This window comes from Idiotropiscis lumnitzeri, chromosome 11 (genome assembly GCF_059441095.1).
Source record: "Idiotropiscis lumnitzeri isolate Australia: NSW breed Sydney's pygmy pipehorse chromosome 11, RoL_Ilum_1.0, whole genome shotgun sequence".
NCBI classification, from domain to species: Eukaryota; Metazoa; Chordata; class Actinopteri; order Syngnathiformes; family Syngnathidae; genus Idiotropiscis; species Idiotropiscis lumnitzeri.
Window position 1 is genome coordinate 13,537,991 of NC_142401.1, and position 23,140 is coordinate 13,561,130.

Here is a 23,140-nt window from a genome sequence, read left to right on the forward strand (position 1 = left end):
GTCAGGGGCTTCACACTGCACTTATATTCACCACCAGAGGGCACATCTAAAAGCTGGAATATTATTTTTCAGATGTAAGGGGTCATGTGCTGGCTGAGAAGAAAATAGCAGATTGTGAGCTAAGATGAGTGACGATTATCCCAAAGTAAAAAAAATGTTACAATAAGCGTCTTCGAGATGTAAAGTCTTGTCATCCGTCAATCAGCCTTTTGCCTTACATGCCAGCAGACGCTCAGGACTTTAATGCAGTGCATGTTGCTTAATATTCTATGTTAAAGTTTGTTCAGTGGCTCTGTCGATTTTTTTTTTCAATGAGGAAAAATTCTTTTGTCCTTATTTTACTAGCTGAAAATTAACAGTGTAATATCTTGATCTAGCTGCCTATAGTGAGACAACTTACCCAATGGTGTGGCAACATGTCACATGTCACACTCTCAATTTGATTGCTTATAACTCTGCACTGACACAAAATGTGAAAATGACATGATTGTTAATATATAAAGTACCTGGAAAATGTAATTTTTAAATAATAAAATTACAATACTGGGCTATTTAATTCGTTTTACGTGAATGGGGTTTTTGCATTACAGACCATTAACCTGAAAATCCATCCATTATCTATACCGCTTCTCCTCACTAGGGTAACGGGGGGCGCTGGAGCCTATCCCAGCTATCTTCAGGCAGTAGGTGGGGGACACCCTGAGCTGGTTGCCATGCACGCTCACACTCATACCTAGGGGCAATTTAGAGTGTTCAATCGATCTGCCATGCATGTTTTTGGAATGTGGGAGGAAACCGGAGTACCCGGAGGAAACCCACGCAGGAACGGGGAGAACATGCAAACTCCACACAGGAAGGCCGGAGCCGGCATCGAACCCACGACCGGTGCTGTCACTCACTGTGAGGCCATCGTGCTAACCAGTCGGCCCACCGTGCCGCTAACGTGAAAATTAAAAATAAAAAAAAATAGAAAATGGAGACCCGTGTTTTTCGCAGGATAGTGACAATTTGCTTAATCATAGTAATGTTCTTTAGTAGAGTTTCTTGACAATGAGATAGATAGATGGATATATTTAGTCATCCAAATTTTGTATTAATTGCATGTAATTTTGTAAAATTGGTTTATTAAAACCTTTTGTGTGGCTTTTACGTTCTCAGCTAAGTTGTCTCAATCACTTGAGACCTACCATAATTGTACTCTTTTATTTATTTAGTCATCATACGTTGGTACATTGCGCCACCTTGTGGTAGATCAAGGACTTTAAATGTTTTGTTTGTATGGATGTGTTGAAATAATGTAAATGACATTCCAAAAAAGTAATAATGCAAATAATAATAATATTTTTATTACTATTTATATTATGTGTAATTTATTTCTATTTATTATCTAAACTACAATATTTTATTTTACTCTTTCATTGTATTATTAATTACATAGAGATAATAATAATAAAAAAAAGACGAGGACTAAAATGTGGTTAAATGGAAATAAAAATGTGTCCAGTCTTTTTTTTCAGATGCAGAGAAAATGATCAGAAACATAGTTATTGATTCAAGGGATTTCTGATAAAGTGGAAAACTATGTTAAAATATTATGACATATCATCTAATTAAAGGACACTCAAATAAAATGGATTACGTACATTTTCAATTTTACTCAAATTGTATTAATATAACCGTATGGACGATAAAAGCTCAAGTACAAGTCATGACAAGGCATATTTGTGTATTTCCTCTATTAATATCTACTTATATCTGCTTGTTGACACATCCTTTCATGATACGAATTATTGCAAAAAACTCACCCCAACAAGTCAACGAGTCCAAACTCCACCCATAACCACATGCCCCATGTGACCCATCGGCAGGGCTGACACCTCGGGTGCACTGGCTTGTTTCCGAGGGCCTGCGTACCGAAGGCTGAGGCTTGGTGAAGCTGAGGAGGACCATGGAGAACCATCAGAAACTGGCGGAAAAGCTCACCATCCTGAATGAGAGAGGGAACGGGGTACTGATACGCATGAATTACATCAAAAAGGTGAGCGCAGAACTAAAAAGGGTCTGAACCAAAGACTAGAAATAAGGAACTTGAATCACATTCACAATCAACATGCAAAACAGATTATGCAGGAATAACGCTTAGGTACATGAAGTCAAATTTAATTTTTTTTCTTCTTACTTCTGGGGGCATACCTCCTAATAGATCATTTTATGACTTATGGAATCCTACACTTTTGAGGTCATTGCAAGTGAACCTATAAAAAAGTATTTGCCACTTGTTGTCTTTAGTATACTTGCTGTCTTTCCTCACTGCACTCAAAGAGGAAGCGCAAGCAGGAAGTGGTCTCGAGCTGTCAGTCATCACCAGTTTCAGTTCGTCTGAAACCGTCAAAGAAGGCGAACATAGCCAATAAATGAGATCCATTCGTCCATTTTGTAGAGGACTTGCGCTCATTAGGGTCGCAGGTGAGCTGGAGTCTACCCCAGCTGACTTTAGGCGAGAGATGTGGGATACACCCTGGAATGGTCGCCTGTTAATTGTGGTGTACACAAACAACAAATTACACGCACATTCACGTCAATGGACTTCTTTAATGCCAGCTGACTTTTGGCGTGAAAGGTGGGGTATACCCTTGACTGGTCCCCAATCAATCGTCGGAACATGTAAATTCCACACAGGCAGTGCTGGAGTTGAGACCAGATAAAATTGTGAGGCAGAGGTTCTAACCACGATAGAGAAACAGTATGTATTTTGAGGAAATGATTCAAATTAATCATATTCATGCTTCTAATTTTACATTTTTAAAAATATATGTATGTTTAGATTACATTAACCTTCTCGCTGAATGTTGCCACTTGATTGATTTTTAGCCTGACTTCTGTTGTGGGATTTTTTTTAGCAGTTAGGCAAGGCAGTCTGGAAAATTGGGACAATTGGCTTTTGGATTTCTTTCATAATTGAAGATTCAAACAAGACACAAGCGTAACAGAGCAGTCTCGTGGGCTGCAAGAAAGAGCTCTGTGAGAGAAGAGTAAAGAAAAATAGATATGGGAAGATTCTTTAGCAGATGAGGATAGGAGGCGACTACAGAATGAAACAGAGGTACTTCTCTGTTGAACAAACTCTTCAGTCAAGGTCGTCTTGTTCTGGCCTGACAGAGAATGCTCAGTGAAAGGTTGTTAGCTGAAAAGCAGGTGGCTAAATGATTATTTTCCGTCAGTCAGTTCGAATGTCAGTCATTTTACATGCTGATGCTGCGCTATCTTGCTCAAGGTCACTTGTGGGTTGCTACCAGAAGGGAGAGGCGGAATCATTATTTATTATTATTTATTTATTTCCAACATTGCCCGAGATGGTCAATATCATTATTCTCATTGCAAAACAAGTTTCTCAATCAGAAGTAATGCAAAGTTAGCTCCATGCTTAAGGTATCGCAAGTATAAAACCCTGGGGACACAATACTTTCAGGCAACTGCCAAACAGGCATTACGCATAAATTGTATCGTAAAACTAACGACGTTCTGCATAAACTGATGAAGTCCACACTGATGAAATTCATGCTATTCATTAGTCGCGATACATTTAGCTCTTTATGTCAGCATGTGTTTGGTAAAATTCATTAGTGTAAATAATGCAGCCCGTCACAATAAGTTCAATTATTTGTTCGATGGTTATATCCCGACATGATGCCATACGATAAAGATTTGTGCTAATGAGGTATATTTTCCTAGATAATTAATAATGAAGTAAAATATTCTTTTTTCAACGTGATGCAGATCTGTGCAGATGTCAAGCAGCGGCCACCCATCCTTACAGACAAGACCATGGAACCTGCCATTAAGTATATTAACAAGAAATTCCCGAACATTGACTTTCGTGGAACCGTTGTAAGTATTCTGCTGTTGTCGTTTCTCATTATGACACTGTTATTACTATGCTCATAAGAAATGATCATTTTCTCATCGTAGCAAAGTCTGACCAGCATCCAGCGACAGAAGTCTGAAGTGATGGAAGCCACAACAAGCTACTATGACTCCTTTCTGGATGTCATCGAGTTCAGGGTAATTGCAAATTAAATTCATTAAATTACATTTATGATTTGACAACTATATTTTTATGACCTACTCTGGGTTTCCTCACATCTAATCTTTATGGGTGACTAAATTTGCATATAGAGTGGTTTAGTTTGACATAGAAAATAGTTGATTTTCAAATTTGCTTGGGGTTTAGTTAGGTGTACTTCGGCATACTTGGGCGAGCATTTACATGATGGAGGTCGAGGCATCGTCTGCATTTATGATGATAACTCACTCCTGGTGATGAATTCCTGCAATTTCTTTTTGGGTGATGAAATCATCTGCGTGGCAAGGAAGTCAATGACAAGTGATGTGGGTGTTATTGCTTTGTGGGCATCCGTGTTTGGTTTTAATCAAATTCTTCCCCAATATTTGTCTGATTCAGGACCACGTCTACGAGTTACTGAACACCATTGATGCAAGCCAGTGCTTCTTCGATATTGTAAGTAAAATTGGTGGCCGCAACTTTTGTCTGAGCAGATCATGGAAGAAAATTCACTCTTAACTGCCCACAGTTTCAGTCACACGTATTGTAAACATCATTAACGACAAAATTAAATGATCTTTATTATTACACAACATTTGAATTGTGAAAGGCAATTCTGCACTTTAAATTTAGCCTTGCTGACATATTTTCATGGCAATGTTTAAAAAGAACACACAAACTTTACAGCAAAAAATATTGTGACAACCAAAAACAGACAGACTTTTATTTCGTGATTAATATTTCGTTTCATTATCATTCACAAATAAATTCCAATCTTCTTGCCTATCGGGTACTACTCAGAATATCTACAAAAATCTGGTAATCAGCCCTCGGGTAATTTTGAAAGGAAGGGAGAGAAAATAATCTAATATGGCCCGTTTTTCATTACACCTTAGACCACAGGTGTCAAACTCAAGGCCCGGGGGCCAGATCTGGCCCGCGACCTCATTTTATGTGGCCCGCGGAGGGCAAATAATGTGTGTCAATTTCCTGTTTCTAGCACATATTCTTGACTTTTAACAATATCGAGATATGAGATATTGCCATTTATTTGTTACCAATCCTCCCCTTTTAAAATATATTAAAGAATAGTTTGAACAAACAATTAATGACTTACTTCTGATTTCAAAAGTGGCTATCCATCAATTTGTTGTGTGTATGTGATAACGTAAGGTGCACAGTCATAACGGCCCTCTGGGTGGAAACCGTAACTATGATGTGGCCCGTCCACAAAAAAGAGTTTGACACCCCTGCTTTAGACTGACATGGGTTGCAATTTTGGATTCTAGGCCATAAACTTTGACTTGACCAAGAGCTACTTGGACCTGATCATCACATACACCTCGGTTATCGTCATGCTTGCGCGCATCGATGAGAAAAAGGCTCTTGTTGGTATGTTCAACTGCGCTCATGAGATGACCAAAGGCAGCAGGTAGGACAACTTAATATCTACAATGAGACATCATCACAGAGCATCACCGACCTCATCTTCTACTCACACGCCTCATTGCATCCCGCAGTGACCCCGCATACCCGCGGCTCAGCCAAATGTTTGTGGAGTACGAGCACCCCTGGAAGAAGCTCACTGAGGAGTTTGGTCCTCATACCAAGGTTTCAGTCACTGTCTTTGTGTGCTCCTGCCAAAGTCGTGGATGATATGATAGTATTGATTTGGCACCATCTTGTGGCATTGCGATTCCTAAGGAACAATGTTAAGGCGAGTTAAATAGGTTCATTTAGTCATCTTTTGACATCTCAGGTCAATTATAAACCTTTTAAAGATGAGGTGTCAATTACGCACAAACATATAATTAAATTTTTATTAGTTTTTTTTATAAGATTCTTTGTTTTAGTTGAGTTTTTATTAGTTTTAGTATTAATTTTTATTTTAAAAATTATTAAGTATTTGTTGAGTGCAAGATTTAAAACAATATCACGATAAGTATATAGTGCAATGTATTATTTTAAAAGATTTTAAAGATACCGATCCACAAAGAAAAAAAAACACACACATGCAAGCTCGTCACCAAAAGTGGCGCTTTTTTATTGTCTGTCGCTAGATGACGTCGCTTCTAGACACACAGTAAAAGGACCACAACTATGGCCATGCTTTGATACCGGAATAATAATGCCTTTATAATAATAAACACACTTGAAATAAATCCCAAAGTCTCATGTATTAAATTAATTGAAAAAGACAAAAACAGAAAAAGTATTTTCATGTTATGTTGTAAATGAAACAGATTTTTCAATTTTAGTTTTATATATTTCTTTCGTTTACGTCTACGTACTAAAATAAACATTGCTCGGTCCTTGGACACTGTATACTTACTGTAATGCCAATGCATGTGGAAAGGAGAGCCACAGTCGCCAATGCACTTTTGAACCAAATATTAAATACTGCGGGTGCACTGTATAATATTTTTTGAGATGCTCATAATTGTCTCGTCTGTGGCTCTAGTCAGTGACGGCAGCCCTACTGTCTCTGAGGATGATCTACCCGCGGAGGAACCTGCCAGTGGAGCAGTGGCGGAGTGCCCAGTTGCTCAGCCTGCTCAATTCTTCAGCCACCATGTTGGACCCGGCCTGCTGTGACACTGTAAATCTATCACCTATTTCGATTTAACATTTGCCAACGTTCCTACTAACAACTCAGCAACATTGGAGAATGTCTTTTGGACACATGGGAAAACAAAACTGGAGCTATTCGGCAAGTCAACACTGTAGCCACAAAAAACTGATGCATGCAGAGAAAAGAATACCGTAAAGCATCATGAATGAAATTTAACTAAATGTCAAAACAATACATCCCTGCGTTTGGGTTTGTTTGTTTGTCTGTTATTTAGCAGGCTACTTCCTAGTTATTGAAGGAGGGAAAACAAACGAGATGAGCCGGGATAATCCTGGGGATTGGGTGGTTTCAATGGGATCCGATAGTAAAATAATAATAATAATAGTAATAATGCACTCTATTCAAATCATTACCAAAAAGAATGCACTGAAATATAATCAGAGGTAATAGCTTGTTTCTTCATGCACCATTTCTCTATAAAGTTTTGTGTATTCATTTGGGTAGATAAACCTGTCATATTTTCGCCACTCATGTCAATCCTGCCTAAATTGTTCACCCCACTTCCAGCTGTGGCTGTGGGCATTGCTCGTCCTTTACACGTCATTAAATCTTGTTTTGCTGTTACCATCAGATATGTGATGTTTCACTCCTGGAAAGTTGGGAACTACTTGTCGACATGGACCTCCAACCAACTCTTTATCTTTAGAGTAAAAAATAAATAAATTAATTAAAAAAAAAAAAAGAAAAACAAGACACTTCTGAAAATATCTGGCAAAGAGAATGTGTGCAAAAGTTTTTGGGGTTGAACTACCCCAAATTGAAGTAAATGGCACAACACATGTGCATATTACATTGCAGGGAAGCCTATTGCAATCAATCACAGTTGGCATTTAACAAGCCTGATGCTCTCCCCTCCTACAGATGGCATGTGAATATCTGTCTTTGGAGGTAATGGAGCGCTGGATCGTCAGTAAGTGCTCATCCCTCGTGTCATTTTCTTGGTAAATATAAAAGAGTTTTGAGGGAAATTGGTTCAAACACGCCACTCTTTGTTCCCCAGTCGGCTTCCTCTTGTGCCACAGCAGCCTGAATAGCAACCCGTCCTCCCAGGAGCTGTGGAAAATGGCTCTGCGGAGCGGCCTCTACGTCACCGTCACCAGGGATGAGCTGCTCAGCATACACAAAGTCTCGGAGGACCTCTTTGACAGCATCAAAGGGTATGGAAGCTCCCCTTGGGCAAATATATACAAACGTGCTTCCCTTATACTCGCTGATAGAATATGAAACTAACATTGATTGGTAAACTTTTATGTGATTTTAATCGGTAGCTTTAATGGATATAATCGTTAAATGTGAAGGGCTTCTTACACGCAGGGCACCGATGAAAGTACAGTGAAGTGGCCAAGTCATGCACATCAGAAGGAGCAGCACAATGCTCATTGAATTTAAGTTAAAAAAAAAAGGTCAAAAAGTATTTCATTCTCAGCATTCTATTTGAATATGTTCATTATCGTGTATTATGTCACTGATGTTGTAGTGGTACACCCGCCTGACTTGTGTGCGGGCAGCGTGGGATCGGTTTCCACTCTGTAGCAATGTCTATGTCCGCCCTGTGACTGGCTAGCGACCTGTTCAGGGTGTGGTGCGGCTTTCGCCCGTAGTCAGCTGGGATAGGCTCCAGAACCCTCCCGCGACACTGTAGAGGATAAGCAGTGTGGATAATGACTGTGTATTATTATAACATGTTATTACAGAGTGATATTTTTCTTATTAGAAAAGATTTTATTTTTGTTTTGTCGGGAGGCTATAAAGGATTTCATTTCCATACATTTCAACAGTGAAATTTGAGCTCATGTGTTGTGATTTATGCATGTGGTCACGGAGAAATGAAACTAACACGTCAAAGCACGCGTGACTCCTCAATTACATGATTGTTTCAAGTAGAGTAATTCCATCTTGATCAGATATAGCAAGCGAGTTGCAGACATCAAGGAGTGCCGTGATCACGCCATAGCCAACAGGTAGGACCTTTGAATTTATTCAGTCATGTCCAAAAATATGGATGGTTACCTTCGAACTGTGTTATGAACAGTGGGGCTCTGCATCGGGAGAGAAGACACTTTCTCAGAGGAGCCTTGAAGGAGTTGGTAACAGTTCTGGAGGATGAACCAGGACTGCTGGGGCCAAAGGTAAGACGCAATATTTGTATTTAGCCCACGACTTACTGTAAGGTGTAGTTCAACCTTAAAGTGGCTGATGAGGTTAAAATTCTGAGACTGAAATTATGTTGGGAAACATTCAAGCTGGCACAGAAAAGGGCTTTTGCCTAATTGTTACCACTAAGTTAGAAGCATGAATTGTCCAAAGTATTTATTTTCGATGGAGATTTCAGAAATCTACAGTATCCCTTAATATTTTATTGTCTTTTGTGTTGAATAAAATCCCCCTAGGCGCTGTTTGTCTTCATGGCCCTCTCCTTCTCCCGTGACGAGATCCAGTGGCTCGTACGACACTCCGAGAACATGCCCAAAATAAAAACACCCGAGGACTATATAGACAGGTAGGTAGTTACAAATCTCAACCAAAAATATTAATATAATATATTATAATAATAATATATTAATATAATATTATAATAATTGTTTCCGGAGATCTAGATTTGTCGTGAGGTGTTTAAAATGAAAGGTCATGTGGTGTGTTTCAAGTCAAATGGCTGAGCTGCTCTTCCACATGGAGAAACTGAAAGGACTTATAAGAAAATACCGCTACGTTGTGCAACGTTACCATATCCAGTACCTGGCTCAGTTTGATGCTTTAGTTCTCAATGACACAATACAGGTCCGTGAATGTGCACATCATTACACATCTACTCACTGCTTCTTTTGTTACCGTCCTCATCGTCACTTTCCTCCGCAGAACATGCATGTGTGTCCAGAAGAGGAATCTGTTCTGCTGAGTTCTTTCGTTTCAAGCCTTTCTGTGCTGTCAGTGAAGCAAGGTAATTAGTCACTAATAGTCTTAGTTTGAATGGCCATCAAATATTTCTGGTGGACTCCACTAGGGGGCGCAAATTCGCCATACAAACGCGAATGATTGACATGACAATGATTTATGCAATGGGGAAAAAATGGCAAGCGGTTATCTATTTTTGTTATATTATTACATTGAGGCGTATTGACCGCTTAGTCAGTCATCCCCGATAACTGTGTTACGAGAGATTAGGTCTGCTGCAGGAAATTATTCAATTGCATGTATTTAATACACACTGCAAAGAGCCCACTGGAAGATTTAAGAAAAAAAAAAGTAGCAAGATTATCTGCCAACAGAATAGGAACATTTTATTTGACCGTATTTTTAAAAAAAATAACGCAATTCCTCTAGTCATCGCACTGGGCAGAGGTTGTCGGGCTGCACTTGGGATGGCTCTGATGCTTTTCATTTGCGTGTTTGCAGTGGAGAACAAAGAGGAGTTCGATTTCAGGGCTGTGAGATTGGATTGGATGCGACTGCAGGTATGCACGGGCACGTACTGTACACTACACACATAATGTTCATTGTATTCTGCTTTTGAGTGAAATTTCAGAACTACCTAAAATGCAATCTAACTAATAATAATAATATAATAATATTTTTGCCCAACTTGCAAAACAGGCATTGTCTTCTTCTCTGCTCAAATAAAAAAAATAAAATAATATGTAATCAGAGTACGTGTAACGATGCTACGGCGGGTTGCAAGAGCTACAGAAAGCCTTGGAAAGGCGTAGAAATGGACAGCCTTAGAAAAAGGCTCAATTATGTGAATTTTGCTATTCGGCTGCTTGTCATAGTAGAGCATTTTATGGTCACGCAAAATCAAAACAACCTCAACTTCTTGTGAGTACCGCATACCTTGTAATGTAATCACAACAACATCTTTGCGTTCTCCGTGTCGTAGGCTTATACGAGCGTGAACAAGGCCCCTCTGCTCATCAAGGACTACCCGGATTTGGCCAAAGTGATGAACATGATCCAGTTCCACACCAAGATGGTGGACGTGACAGAAGAACTCCTGCGGGAAACGTCGGACGTGTCAATTCTCTGGTCAGTTTTCTTGTTTATTAATCAGTCGTTTGCTTTTCTACTCTGACTGTGAGCATTGATCCGTTAAATAGTTTCTACCCGCGACTGTTTGAGAAGATGTTTAGCCAGAGCAGCGATGACATGACCATGAAAAGATACCTCATGGCCTTCCCTTCTGTCTGCTCCAATTTTCACTGGTGTGGACACCCTCTGTGCCCTGAAGAGGTCAGTGTTCACTTCGTCACCTGCATCAAGTCGCACTTGACTTGCTCAAATTTGTTGAGATGGTACGCACTGTAAAAAATAATTGACTACATCATATTGACCCAGTACTGTTTTTTTTTTTTTTGCCCAGGAGAAGGTGATAGAGAAAAGGAGTCTACACTTGTGTGTGACCTTCCTCGAGCTAATCGCCAAGCAGGCCAGCACTATCATGTTGGAGATATGTGCTGAGCAGTGCAAACTCAATGACCAGGTTCAAGTCCAATACACATAAAGTAGTATATCACATTCTACATATAATAAATATAATTCCTCCCGGATCCCCTCTAGTTGCTTCCCAAACAGTGTTCTGAAGCGATCAGCGCAGCTCGCTACAGGAAGCAAAAGAAAGCCATGCCCAAGAAAGGAGAAGTCCAGAAGGAAAAACCAGGAGCCGAAAGTCTGAGAAAGGACCGCACCATAACAACCAAGTCAGATTTTCTCTTCGCTATTTTCATTTTACGGCACAAAGTACTTTGAATGTCGACTTATTGTGACGTTTTCCTCCCTCACTGTTTGCAAATATATGGACTCTGACTTGAGTGTTGTTCGAAGCAACGTATTCTCATACTACGACATACTTATTTTATTTGGATTTTTTGACGATCCATTCTTAAAATATTTTGACTTTCCAATTATATACGGAACCGTTTTTTGCAATATCATAAATTGATTCTCTTGAGTTTTCCCTCACAATATTTTATTATTCATATTATTGTAATGCTTTACTTAATTTTCACAAGACTTTCCATGGCCGGCAACATGTTAGCACACAGTGCAAAGGTCATGGGTTCGATTCTGGCTCCGGCCTTCCCGTGTGGCGTTTGCATCATTTTCTCCCCGTGCCTGTGTGGGTTTTTCTGCGGGTACTCCGGTTTCCTCACACATTCCAAAAACATGCATGGCAGATTGACTGAACACTCTAAATTGCCCCTCGGTATGAGTGTGAGCGCGGATGGTTGTTCGTCTCTGTGTGTCCTGCGATTGGCTGGCAACCAGTTCAGGGTGTCCCCCGCCTACTGCTCGAAGATAGCTGGGATAGGCTCCAGCACGCCCCGCGACCCTCGTGAGGAGTGATAATTCTGCACATATATAATAACATAATGATATATATAACTATATATATAGATATATAATAATTAAAAGTGGTTCAAATAATGGATGGATTGATGACTTTCCATCTGATATCACGGCATTTTTCTTGGAACATTTCAACATTATTTTGCACTTTTTTACTCATGTTCTTTTCATCATACAGACACGACCGTGCCTGCCTGCCTCCTTTTAATATTGCTCGAGTATATTTGTCACCTTCATGTGTTCACCCACCCAAGTATTTGTCCTAAACACTTGCATGCTCTCTTTCTGCCCCCCCCCCCAGCATGGACAAGATGCATCTGATGCTGACTGAGATCTGCTCCGCATACAGCCTGTGCAGCAACATGCTGGTCTACGAGCACATCGTCGTTCCCACCGAGTTCCTCTCTGCTCATCTGGAGGCACGCCTCTCCGAGTAGGGCGAGTGGGAAAGTGGGGGTGGGGATGTGAGCCCTGAAGGTTTGCTGAAGTGCCCCTAAGTGAATTTGAATGGGATTCTATGTGTCCTGTTACTATCTCCGTGTTGCCACTTGGAGGCAATCAGTCAAGACACTGCTTTGCTCTGCGTCATTCCAGTGCTAAATGTTATTTAGATTAGCGCCTGGCACCGGGGCAACCTAATGTTTTGCGTGTGCGCGCGCTCTGCTTAATCTCCCGCCATTGAGCTGATGATTATCTCCCCCGTCACCCTAAAATTAGCACCCTCGCGTAACAGAACGCTCAGTGTGATTTGCACCTCTTGCTAAAAATAAACAGATCAATCTGGGCCAGTTAAGGAAAGAAAGTCAGAGTGAGGAAAATATAGACGTTTCTTAACTAGTTGTGGGCGAATTCTACCAGAAAAACATGCAGATATTTCTATTGGTGAAAACAAAATTCTGATAACCTACAACTTTTATTTCTATATTTTTTTAGGAAGGAAAAATATCATTTTTCCTCTTGGAAAAAAATATACCCATTTATTTTCTCCAAATAGTTTCAGTTTTTTTGTCATTAAAACAAGTTGAGTCGAGTAAGATTATAAACTTCTTTCCTCAAAAGATGAGAATCAAAAATAGAGCTTGAACAGTCTAACCATTATTTTAGATAAAGATTTTTCTTAGGTCAAAGAGTCAAACCAAATCACATCCTGCTAATGCCACCGCGGTCGATGATTTAAAACATTTTCTGCCCCCGTGCGCGCACCCTCACCAGGTGCTCAGTAACGTGGGTTGAACGTATTTGTCCAGGATCATCGTGAGAATGGCTAATTACAACCAGAGCACCCAGGAGATCGCCCGGCCCACGGAGCTACTAGCGGGGGTAATGGCGTACGGCACCAGCCTGCAGAACCTTCCCAACTACCTCAACGTGGACGTGGCGCGGCTGCTGAAGAACGTGCTGCTGCAGCAGACGCAGCCTCTCGACGCCCGAGGGGCGCCCACGCTCACCAACCTCTACACCAACTGGTACGTCCAAACGTGGTCGCTCAATCACAGACAGCAACAAAAAAGTATTTTTACTATTTAATCTTAATAAAATTGCCATATTTATACTTTAGCAATTTAATCATATTTTTTTTTCTTTACTTTTAATCTTGTCATACTTTATTCAATGAAAATTAATACATTAAATTTCCTTCTTGTACTATTTCATCAGGATTGTTATTCTTTTTTGCTTAATTGTCTGAAAATTATTTTTCCCACATAGTGGAATTTTATTCTTTATTCTCATTATTTTTGGGGGGAAATTATTACTTTTTTTAGTAATGCAGTTTTACTTTTGCTATCTTTATGCTTTTTTTCTGACAGCTAAAGAATTTTTCTCATGATATTTTCACTTTCTTTTTTTGAGTTACGACCTCACTCTGGTAAAAGTAAGCCACCCCCCCCCCAAATTTTGTAAATTATTGAAGAGTATACATTTATTCCCATACATTTCAAGTTGACTGTATATTTATTTGACTAACATTGTTGAACATCACCCGTCAATACACTGCAGTATGTGTAGTTTGGCCTTTTTTGGTACCGTAATTCTGAAGTTTGTTACCACACAAAAGACTTCAAAAAGGAAATTGTATAATTCTCCCTGATAATTAAGTGTTCTTCATTTTGGACTACACACCGCAGGTACCTGGAGAGTCTGCTACGCCTGGCCAGCAACTCCCTCGTCGTACACTGTCCGGCCATGCAGTGTTTTGTCAATCAAATTTCTGACAACGATCCCGCCTTCCGAGCTGAAGAGTTCTCGGACATATCAGGTAAGCCTTGCAATTTAATCACAATGTTCAGCTCGATCATTATGCAGAGCGATGAATGCGTATTACTTGAAGAAATAGGAAGTGGACCACATTTGCAACACCTTTTTATGTTTTAGGCAAGACTGTGGTTTAGTTGTCATGGTTACGATGAAAGCGGAAACGGTAGTTAAAAACCACCAATTGTCACAATCCTATTTTTGAAGTTTAAGGAGCCATGTTGCGCCTTTTTTCACAATTATCTAACGAAATAAAAGGTCTCATACAAAGTACATTCTTCGGCCAAAATATGCAAAGGTGAACAAATTATAGCATGAAAATCCCGAAAGTCCAGATTATGTGACCATGGCGACAGAGGATGCAGCTAGGGTGTTGCAACAAATTAAGAGGCCACTCTGTGTTGCCAATTTAGTGACCGTCAAATAGCAACTTTTCCAACTTTGCCGGCATCTACTTAAAACAATGAGCGACTTGCAACAAATTTTGCAACTTTCAGTGGTTCAAGTAAAGACAAGGGAGACTCTGAGACTCCCTCCACAGTAGTCCAAGGTCTCGACCAATTTAGAGTGCCCAATCAATATACCATGCATGTTTTTGGAATGTGGGAGGAAACCGGAGCACCCGGAGAAAACCCACATAGGGACAGGTAAGAAGATGCAAACTCCACACAGGAAGACCGGATCCCGAATTGACCCCACGACCTTTGCACTGTGAGGCCATCGTGCTAACCAGTCAACCACCGTGCCGCTCATAGAGGATACATATATAAATAAAAACACATGCTATAGTTTAAACTCCATTGTAATTCCATTGAAGCTCATTTAAACACAGTGAGAAAGAGAAGAAAATGTTGAGCTGGATAGCGATACATTGGGGATTATTCAAAAGTCCGTTTTGAAGACGGAGAACCTTTCACCCACTAAGTGACCACCTACTAACTCCACAATGATTATATGCCACCATCCACTCAACTATTGTAGAACGCCTCCAAGCCGCCTTGCAGGAGTGGATGACCTCTCTATTAACCACCATCAAACACACCTACATCCTGAGCCACACACACACACACCCACATACACACGCACGCACGAGCACAAGACTCCTCCTCACTGTGTGTATATTTCAGTGCTTACAGTACTGTATGCGCCTACCTTAAGTGATTCATTGGCACTCAGTCCATGAACCACCTCCTCCAATGTTAAACACACAAGTGCTTTTGTCAAATATCTATATTGGTGTGTCGTGATGTGAATGTGACACAAGATGATGTTGTTAACAGAGCTGCGAGCGCTGGCCGAGTTGCTCGGCACTTACGGCATCAAGTTCCTGAGCGAGAACCTCATGTGGCACATCACCTCGCAAGTCAGCGAGCTCAAGGTACCCAATTGGAATCACGGTAACACTGGCAAAGCTGGCATCGAGCGGAATCCTCATATCTCCAAAATCATCACTGTTAAGGGATATCCCAAAAATGGCAAACCACCAACACCGCGTCATCAAAGAGACCAACATTTTAGATTTGTAAAAATAAAAAAATAAATAATTGCCACACGTGTTCCAAAGCGCTTACACCAACTATGATAACAGTTATAATTCGATGGCCACTGAGCTGCTCCTTGTGTAGTGTGGGCCTTGGCCACTGGGGGGCAGCATAATGCATATGAGGAAACACAGAAGCCCGAGCGCCACATATTAATAACAATGTCAATCCACGTTGTTACTCCTGTCATTAGAAACTGGTGGTGGAGAACATGGACGTCCTGGTGCAGATGAGGAACAACTTCGATAAGGCAGAGGAGATGGCCAATCTCAAAAAGAGGCTGACAGGTGAGCAATTTGGTGGGACAAAAGAATATGGACACATCGCCATGACACCGACTCAAAGTGGGCTCACACTCCCTTTGTTTGTGAGGTTCAAACAAGGACAAAGTTACAAGCACCGAAGTGCACTGAAACACGGAGCTGCCTCGTGGCCACAAATATACGATTGTTTACTTGGAACCGAGTGCACAAGGATAACCTTGAGAAATGAGTCACATGCTGCTTCACATAGTCTAAAGACCTTTTTATCTGAACACATGCTACATTCAAAAACAAAGCACATTTGCCAAGGTGTGTTTCAATACCACCAGGTGGAGAAAACCTGCTGAAGAGGATGACCATCATTGGGGTGATCCTGTCCTTCAGATCCATGGCGCAGGACAGCCTCAAAGAGGTGACTCTTAAAAAGACGTTAAGATCATCACCAGTCAGCAGAAGCGTTAAATAATGTCTATATTGAGCAAAATGCAGAAACTAATGTGTATTATTATTATTTTTTTTTTTACATGATCTTACTTTAACTCACTTACTACCATTGACGGCTTTAGACGTCAATGATACATTTTTTTTTTACGTCTTGTAGTGAATGAGTTAATGGAGGAAAGTATTTTGTTTATTATAATTTGTTAACTTGGCTCTGAATGTGCACTACAGGTGATGCAGAAGCATTGCCCTTTCCTAATGGGGCCCATCGAATGCCTGAAGGACTGCGTCTCACCTGACACGGACATCAAGGTACCACCAATATGGGATCTCACATTAGTCACGGAAACAGTCCAGAGTGGAACATGTGTACCATGTAATGACATTTATCGCTGTGAATTTCGTGAAAAAAGTATGATAAAGCAAGGGCTGTGTTTCTTTAAAAGAAAGGACAGTGAGGACGTTAATGGAAGTGGAACAACAAAATGTGTGCCCGCCGTTACCGACCAAATTAAATTCTTTATCTCCCGGCGGAGCACTCTTATGTGAACATGACACGCCGAGGCCCACAGCCCCCACTCTTTTGCTTACGTCTGGCCCCTGAGTGCGGCATGACAGCCGTGCCACAGCTCAGACCAGGATAACCCCAAGGACGTCAGCAGCCCCCCACCCCGCCACATCCCGCCACGTCCCACCACCCTCCTCCCGCCGTGAGAGACCACATCAGTGGAAACACCAAGTCAGTGCAAGTAGGGCAACATCAGCGTTCACCCTTAAGTTCGCTTCAGTCAAACTCGTTTGGATCGACTTGTTTAGGTTATTGAGAGAAATCCAGTGGACTCAGTACGGTTCCAATTACAAGATGAACAATATGAGAAATGTGCACAAACCCCACAAATTCTAAATAATAATGCAATAAATCAGGTGCATGAGGTTTTTTTCTTTTCCAATTAAAATGTCATAGCGGTGTGTTATATATTCCAACTAATTGGTAACATTGGAACTTGTTTTGAAAATTGCCACATTTTCTCAGATTTATTTATTTTTTATTTGGAACAAACCTCTCACTTTAACCATGCTATATTAGACCTTTTGTCTTGTAATATTATGACTTAATATTTACAAATGTCTCGATTGTGATTTTTTCAGCGTGTAGTCACGGTTCCACAGACAAAAAAGAAATAAAAAAAAAAAACAAAAACAGGTGACTTTGCAAATCGTGAAAAGACTCCCTATGTTAAGTATTCTTCCTGTTTTCACTTCTGCGACCTATGACCTATAGAGAACATATTTAGCTCTTGGTTACCATCATCATTACAGACATTAAACAAGCAAATAAACAGTTCTTAAAGATTAAATGCAAATATATTTACCTTCAAAGTCAAATACAACTGAACTGTACATAGACTGATTATTTGACCACGAGTGGCATCCATACTGCACTTTGAGAATCACTGCAGAAACGTGTTTCCAGGTGACACTTAGCGTGTTCGAGTTGGCCTCTGCCGCGGGAATATGCTGTGACGTGGACCCGGCGCTGGTCTCCGCGATCAGAAGCATGCAGACAGGTGACCGTAGAAATATACTTGATAGAAAGATACCACAACTTTGTTCAATTGATGAATGTTTTCTAAAAACAAAGCAAAATGATATTTATATGTAGACAACACGTCCATAGAAGAGGAGTACAAGCTGTCGTGCTTGCTGCTGGTCTTCATTGCCGTGTCCCTGCCGAGCTTGGCCCTGGACCCCAACTCTTGCTACAGCCGAGTGCACGGAGGTGGGCATTTGTTACATTTTATGGCGACACCCAGACAAGATCAAGTGTTCACACAACCCTCAACATGACATTCATCAGTCATAATGAGCAATCTGAGGTCAGCCAGGAATCAAATGCTTGATCGCTAATGTCCCAATAAAATATCAGAAACCACCATGGTCGGAGAGTGATTTCCAAGCATGAGGCTTATGGGTAGGGATATATTATTTAGCTTCATATTAAAGGAAAGATTATGACTTTTTCCCACTTTAAAATAAAAAAAAAGAACATTTCATAAAAACGAAAAAAAAATCTTGTTACTTTATATGTAAAAAGGGACATATTGTGACATTTTCCCACATAAAAAAAATGATACATTTGTACATTTTGTCTTTTTAAAAAAATGTCATAGATATTTTTTTAGCTCCATTGAAAAAATGAACATTTTGTCAAAATAGATTAAAAATATATTTCTGTAATAATTGTTTTTTTACATTTTTCTACATTCTTGTATCAATACAAAATTATTCTCCTATAAAAACAACATTATTCTACAAAGAATCCAACTTATAATATTGCTACTTTATTGTCTTGATTTTAATCTGATATTTTGACATATACAGTGATCACGTTACAATTTTGTTCTTACAAAATGTTTTTGGCAAATTAGGACTGCTCTTAACATTGTAACATGTCAAAAAGTTTTATTTTTATTGAAATTTTACTTCAATATTTTTTTGTTCCCATTATATTATCACTTCATTTTCTTCAAAGTACAACTTTGATATGGTAATTGTAATACTTTTGATATTTTTATTCAACTTATTGAAAAGATGTAACCTTAAGAACAATATTTTGACTGTAATTTTTCAATGAACTGTTTTTTTTATGACTATTTTCTTAAAAATACATTAACATGCAAAACAAATCTTGTCAAATTACTGTTTTTTCACATTACAGTTTTCCCCTTTTAATCATACTTTATCTCTTTTTGTGGTAATACAAGATGAAGACATTTTATAAGAAAACACATTTTTAATGTGGTGTCTTTTTTTCCTTCTAATACCAAGACTCCTATCCAGTCACATGAACACTTTTCAGTGCTCCCGTGTTGCTTTAAGAAATCTTGCTTTAAACAAGTAGCCTTCTTTTTTTTTTTCATAAATTACAACAAAATTTCAGAGAGCACTATAGTTTTTATCCTTCTTAATGTGACTTAATTCCTTCATTCTCTCCATATTTCGACTTGTTTATTCATTCATTTGTTTTCTGAACCACTTGATTTTTTTTTTTTTTAATGCAATTTTGAGACTTCCCCTACTGGCTCACTGCCTTGAATACTCGAGTGTACATAATATTGGTTCCTGGAGTGTGTGCGTAAACAAGACATCCCACCCTGAGAACAGCAAGCATGTCATACTTTCCACTCTCAAGTATGTCTGAGCCTAATGCGAAACACGTGTTTAGTGTTGAGACTTTTTGTTTTCTGGCGTGCAACAATACAGTCGCCTATGCCGGCGCGTCTTGACCCCAAACTATTTGCCATTGAGCCCGCGCTAATGGCACTATCAAAGCGCGCCGCGTTATCTACTTTGCCTCCACTTTCCATTGGCGAGCTCTGAAGGCGATAGAGCTGGTAGGAAATGAGCAAGCATGCTTCCTCTTAAACTTAACGGATCGTTAACAGAGCAGCGCTAATTGACGGCCCACAAAAACATCCTCTTTTGGGTTTCGCTTACTGTACGTCACGTGCGTATTAAGTTTGCTCTCACTCTCGCACACATACACTGTCACACAGTCACTTTAGTGTGTGTTGTATTCGTGTTTCCATCAGGTCACAACAACAACATCCACTGCTTGGCGCTGGCCATCAACCACGTGGCTGCCGCCGTGTTGACGGTGCAGAACAAGAACATAGAGCAGCATCTCAAAGAGTTTCTCCTGGTCAGTGCTGCACAAAACCTGTCCAAGGGCTTTTAATTTCCATCTGTAATCAAGTTAGCTTTTGGAACCAATCACAAATTATCCGGGTGGAAAATCTGTGAAATTGCAGCCGGTATAATGATGGTTGGTGAATCAACAAGTAGTGTGACTTTGATGAAGTCACAAATAATCCCTGGCACTTTTCAGGAGACTGGGCAGTTGGAAAAAACGTCAGACATTTTGTGCTTGATCTTTCAAAATCAAGAGTTCTCAGTTTGATTTAAGATCAAGAGTAATCTTGCTTTGACGACGCCATGAGTATTATGACGCATGCTTGTTTTGTGACTAATTGATCATTCAAAATCAACAGAGCTTCTTACTTTGACTTCCAATAAAATGGGATTCTAGGGCCACAGATAATCCCGAGATTTTTCTGAATATTGGCTTCGAATTAATGCAATGGCATGCCTGCATTTGGAAACCGGTCATTTTTTTGCATGATCACTCAAAAACGGTATTTAGCATTCTTGCCTCGACAACATTACAAATAGGAAAGTTTGTTTTAGTAAAATGCTGCTCCAATTTGACTTTAAACTGTTTTGACCTCTGGCACCCTACCGTTTAAAATAAACTCAAGTACTTTTAAAAAGATCAGTTTAAACGTACCAGAATTTTGGTCAGTCCAAAAGGTCCGAACTAGTATGCCAACCATTTGATCACACCGCTTTTTATTTGTTCGAAAATTAATCGAGTTCCTGCTTTGGATCAAGATCAATGGGGATTTTGTGTGGAAATAATTTGTAAAAAATTGTGTTTGACACAGAGCTGGGAAATAACAAAACCTGTAAAACCTTGCTCAAAATCAGGAGGCAAATGAACAAGTTCTCGTGCTTGAATGTGTTTGTTTCCATCCCCAGCTGGCGTCCTCTGCCCTGCTTCAGCTGGGACAAAACGTGGAGAGCAAAAACAGAGAGTCCATCTACCTGCTTCTGCACATGGTAAACTCACACCGTTTCCTCTAAATGCTTTGCGGTACGGTTTGGAACGCTCATTACGTGGAGAAATGAAAGTTTGAATCCCCTAGCTGATCGGGCTTCAATTCTCAAACACAAACCAACGAGCACAAATAAAATGACCAGAATTTGACCGTTTGTAAACTTAAAAAGTAGATTTCAATAAGCGCTAGGCTTATGTTCTGTTTAAAAAAATTCTATAAAATGAGCTGGGAGGATTAAATTCAAATCAATTGCCTTGTTTTTGATATTTGGGAAGAACTTTAATAATTATTCATTTTATAAAGATAAAGATGTCCTTTATTAGTGACCACAATGGGGAAATATTTTTATAATGCTATAAATGTAAGATAACTAGCAGTTAACTAACATGTATAGAATGTTTTATGTGAAATATATGTGCTGTATGTGCTTTGAAATTGGGCATAAGTCAATTGCATTATTATGGCAAATTATACTGATTACACTACAAAGAAAATATAAAAACATCAAAATCTAATAAAGCATATTTTTATGAAGAAATAAAATACATCAGTGTTCAATTAAATTTCAGACATTTCGTACAAAAATAAATGTAAAGTGAGTGAACCCTAATACATTCACAGTTTCGGCATTAGTGGATTTACAGATTTTTTGGGGGGAACATATCCTCTTCTGAATTAATACCTTCCCTTTAAGTACTGTACATTTAATTTCCAAATTGTATTCTGCAGGGTACTAGAGTAATTTTGTTCAAGAATAGCTTTGAAATGCTTTTAAAAAATAATAATAATAAATGCCATCACCATTAAATTCTAGCAAGTGTAACTGACTCTCGGTTAGGTACAATTCTTCGTGACTTCCTCAACAAACTTGCTATTTGCAACACATGACAAAAAAAAAAAAAAAAGGCTAACCGACCTGATGCAAACAATACAGCAAATTGGAAATTGGGCTGATCCTCGCCGACATCTTAACATGTGATCCTTCAACTGTATTATTTAGATTGTGGAGGAGTCTGCGTTCTTGAGCCAAGACATGCTGGAGAGCTGTTTCCCGTATGTTCTGCTCCGGAACGCCTACAGAGAAGTGTACAAGCCCGTCATCATCACCCTCGGGTGAAAACATACCGACATTCACCGTCACACTTATAGGAAATAAGTTGAAATGACAGGATGTGTGATTATGTTCACCATTTTGCAAAATGTCTATACTAAATCCTCGGGAAGTTCAGGTGTATTCCGTAACAAGCTCTCAGTGCAAACGCTGCACTTTTCAGACTGGAAAGTCGTTGATGCCCTTGTGTATTATTCTTTCAAACTTTCCATGAATAAAGAGCTTAATTATATTTAGTTTGTTTTCCTTTTCTTGGGCCCCGAGTCAACATGTGTTCCTCATCAGTTTCCAGCCATCCTACCGCCTACTTCATCTGCCCACTTTCACCAAACTAAAAAGACTTGAGGTTCAATGCAGAATCTGTAAACAATAAATATTACTAATATTAGAAACAGATGATGTGAAATTAATATCGTAACATTTTGTAAAAATAAATTCAATTATATGCATTTTTAAATAAATAAATGTTAGTTATAGTTTTGATAAATATTTAGTTGATTATGACAAATATTTAGCGTTGAAAGATGACAAAAGAATTATGATTGTAACAATTATTGATGACGACAATTATATGTTAATAATTCTGTCAGATTCTAGCAAAAGATAAGACATTCTTTGCAGAAGATAAAAAAATATTTGCCTGTGCTATTGTTATATTGTCTGACTACATGTGTTGCTTCACAGTTCGTGGTCAAATCCTTTACAAAGCCGTGACACCAATGCTATCCGTTCGACATCTATGGTGTTTTGTATTATTTTTTTAGCATTAAGCCAAACTGACTTTATGAAAGCAAAGCTATGTGGTAATTTTATTGTG

General features: G+C 39.4%; 1 protein-coding gene across 1 annotated transcript; it reads left to right on the forward strand.

The window, feature by feature from the left end:
- The first annotated feature begins 1,866 nt into the window (after nucleotides 1–1,866).
- nckap1l (NCK associated protein 1 like) lies at nucleotides 1,867–22,555 on the forward strand. Its single transcript, XM_088309755.1, has 31 exons — nucleotides 1,867–2,038; nucleotides 3,778–3,888; nucleotides 3,970–4,062; nucleotides 4,463–4,519; nucleotides 5,353–5,495; nucleotides 5,584–5,674; nucleotides 6,525–6,662; nucleotides 7,557–7,605; nucleotides 7,696–7,852; nucleotides 8,600–8,656; nucleotides 8,728–8,824; nucleotides 9,086–9,195; nucleotides 9,341–9,473; nucleotides 9,552–9,633; nucleotides 10,089–10,147; nucleotides 10,570–10,715; nucleotides 10,787–10,919; nucleotides 11,050–11,169; nucleotides 11,247–11,386; nucleotides 12,337–12,468; nucleotides 13,283–13,501; nucleotides 14,162–14,292; nucleotides 15,569–15,666; nucleotides 16,023–16,116; nucleotides 16,422–16,504; nucleotides 16,765–16,845; nucleotides 18,008–18,101; nucleotides 18,197–18,313; nucleotides 20,127–20,236; nucleotides 21,133–21,213; nucleotides 22,213–22,555. The coding sequence occupies exons 1-31, from the start codon at nucleotides 1,949–1,951 to the stop codon at nucleotides 22,327–22,329; spliced, it is 3,363 nt and encodes a 1,120-aa protein (XP_088165881.1). The 5' UTR covers nucleotides 1,867–1,948; the 3' UTR covers nucleotides 22,330–22,555.
- Nucleotides 22,556–23,140: the final 585 nt, after the last annotated feature.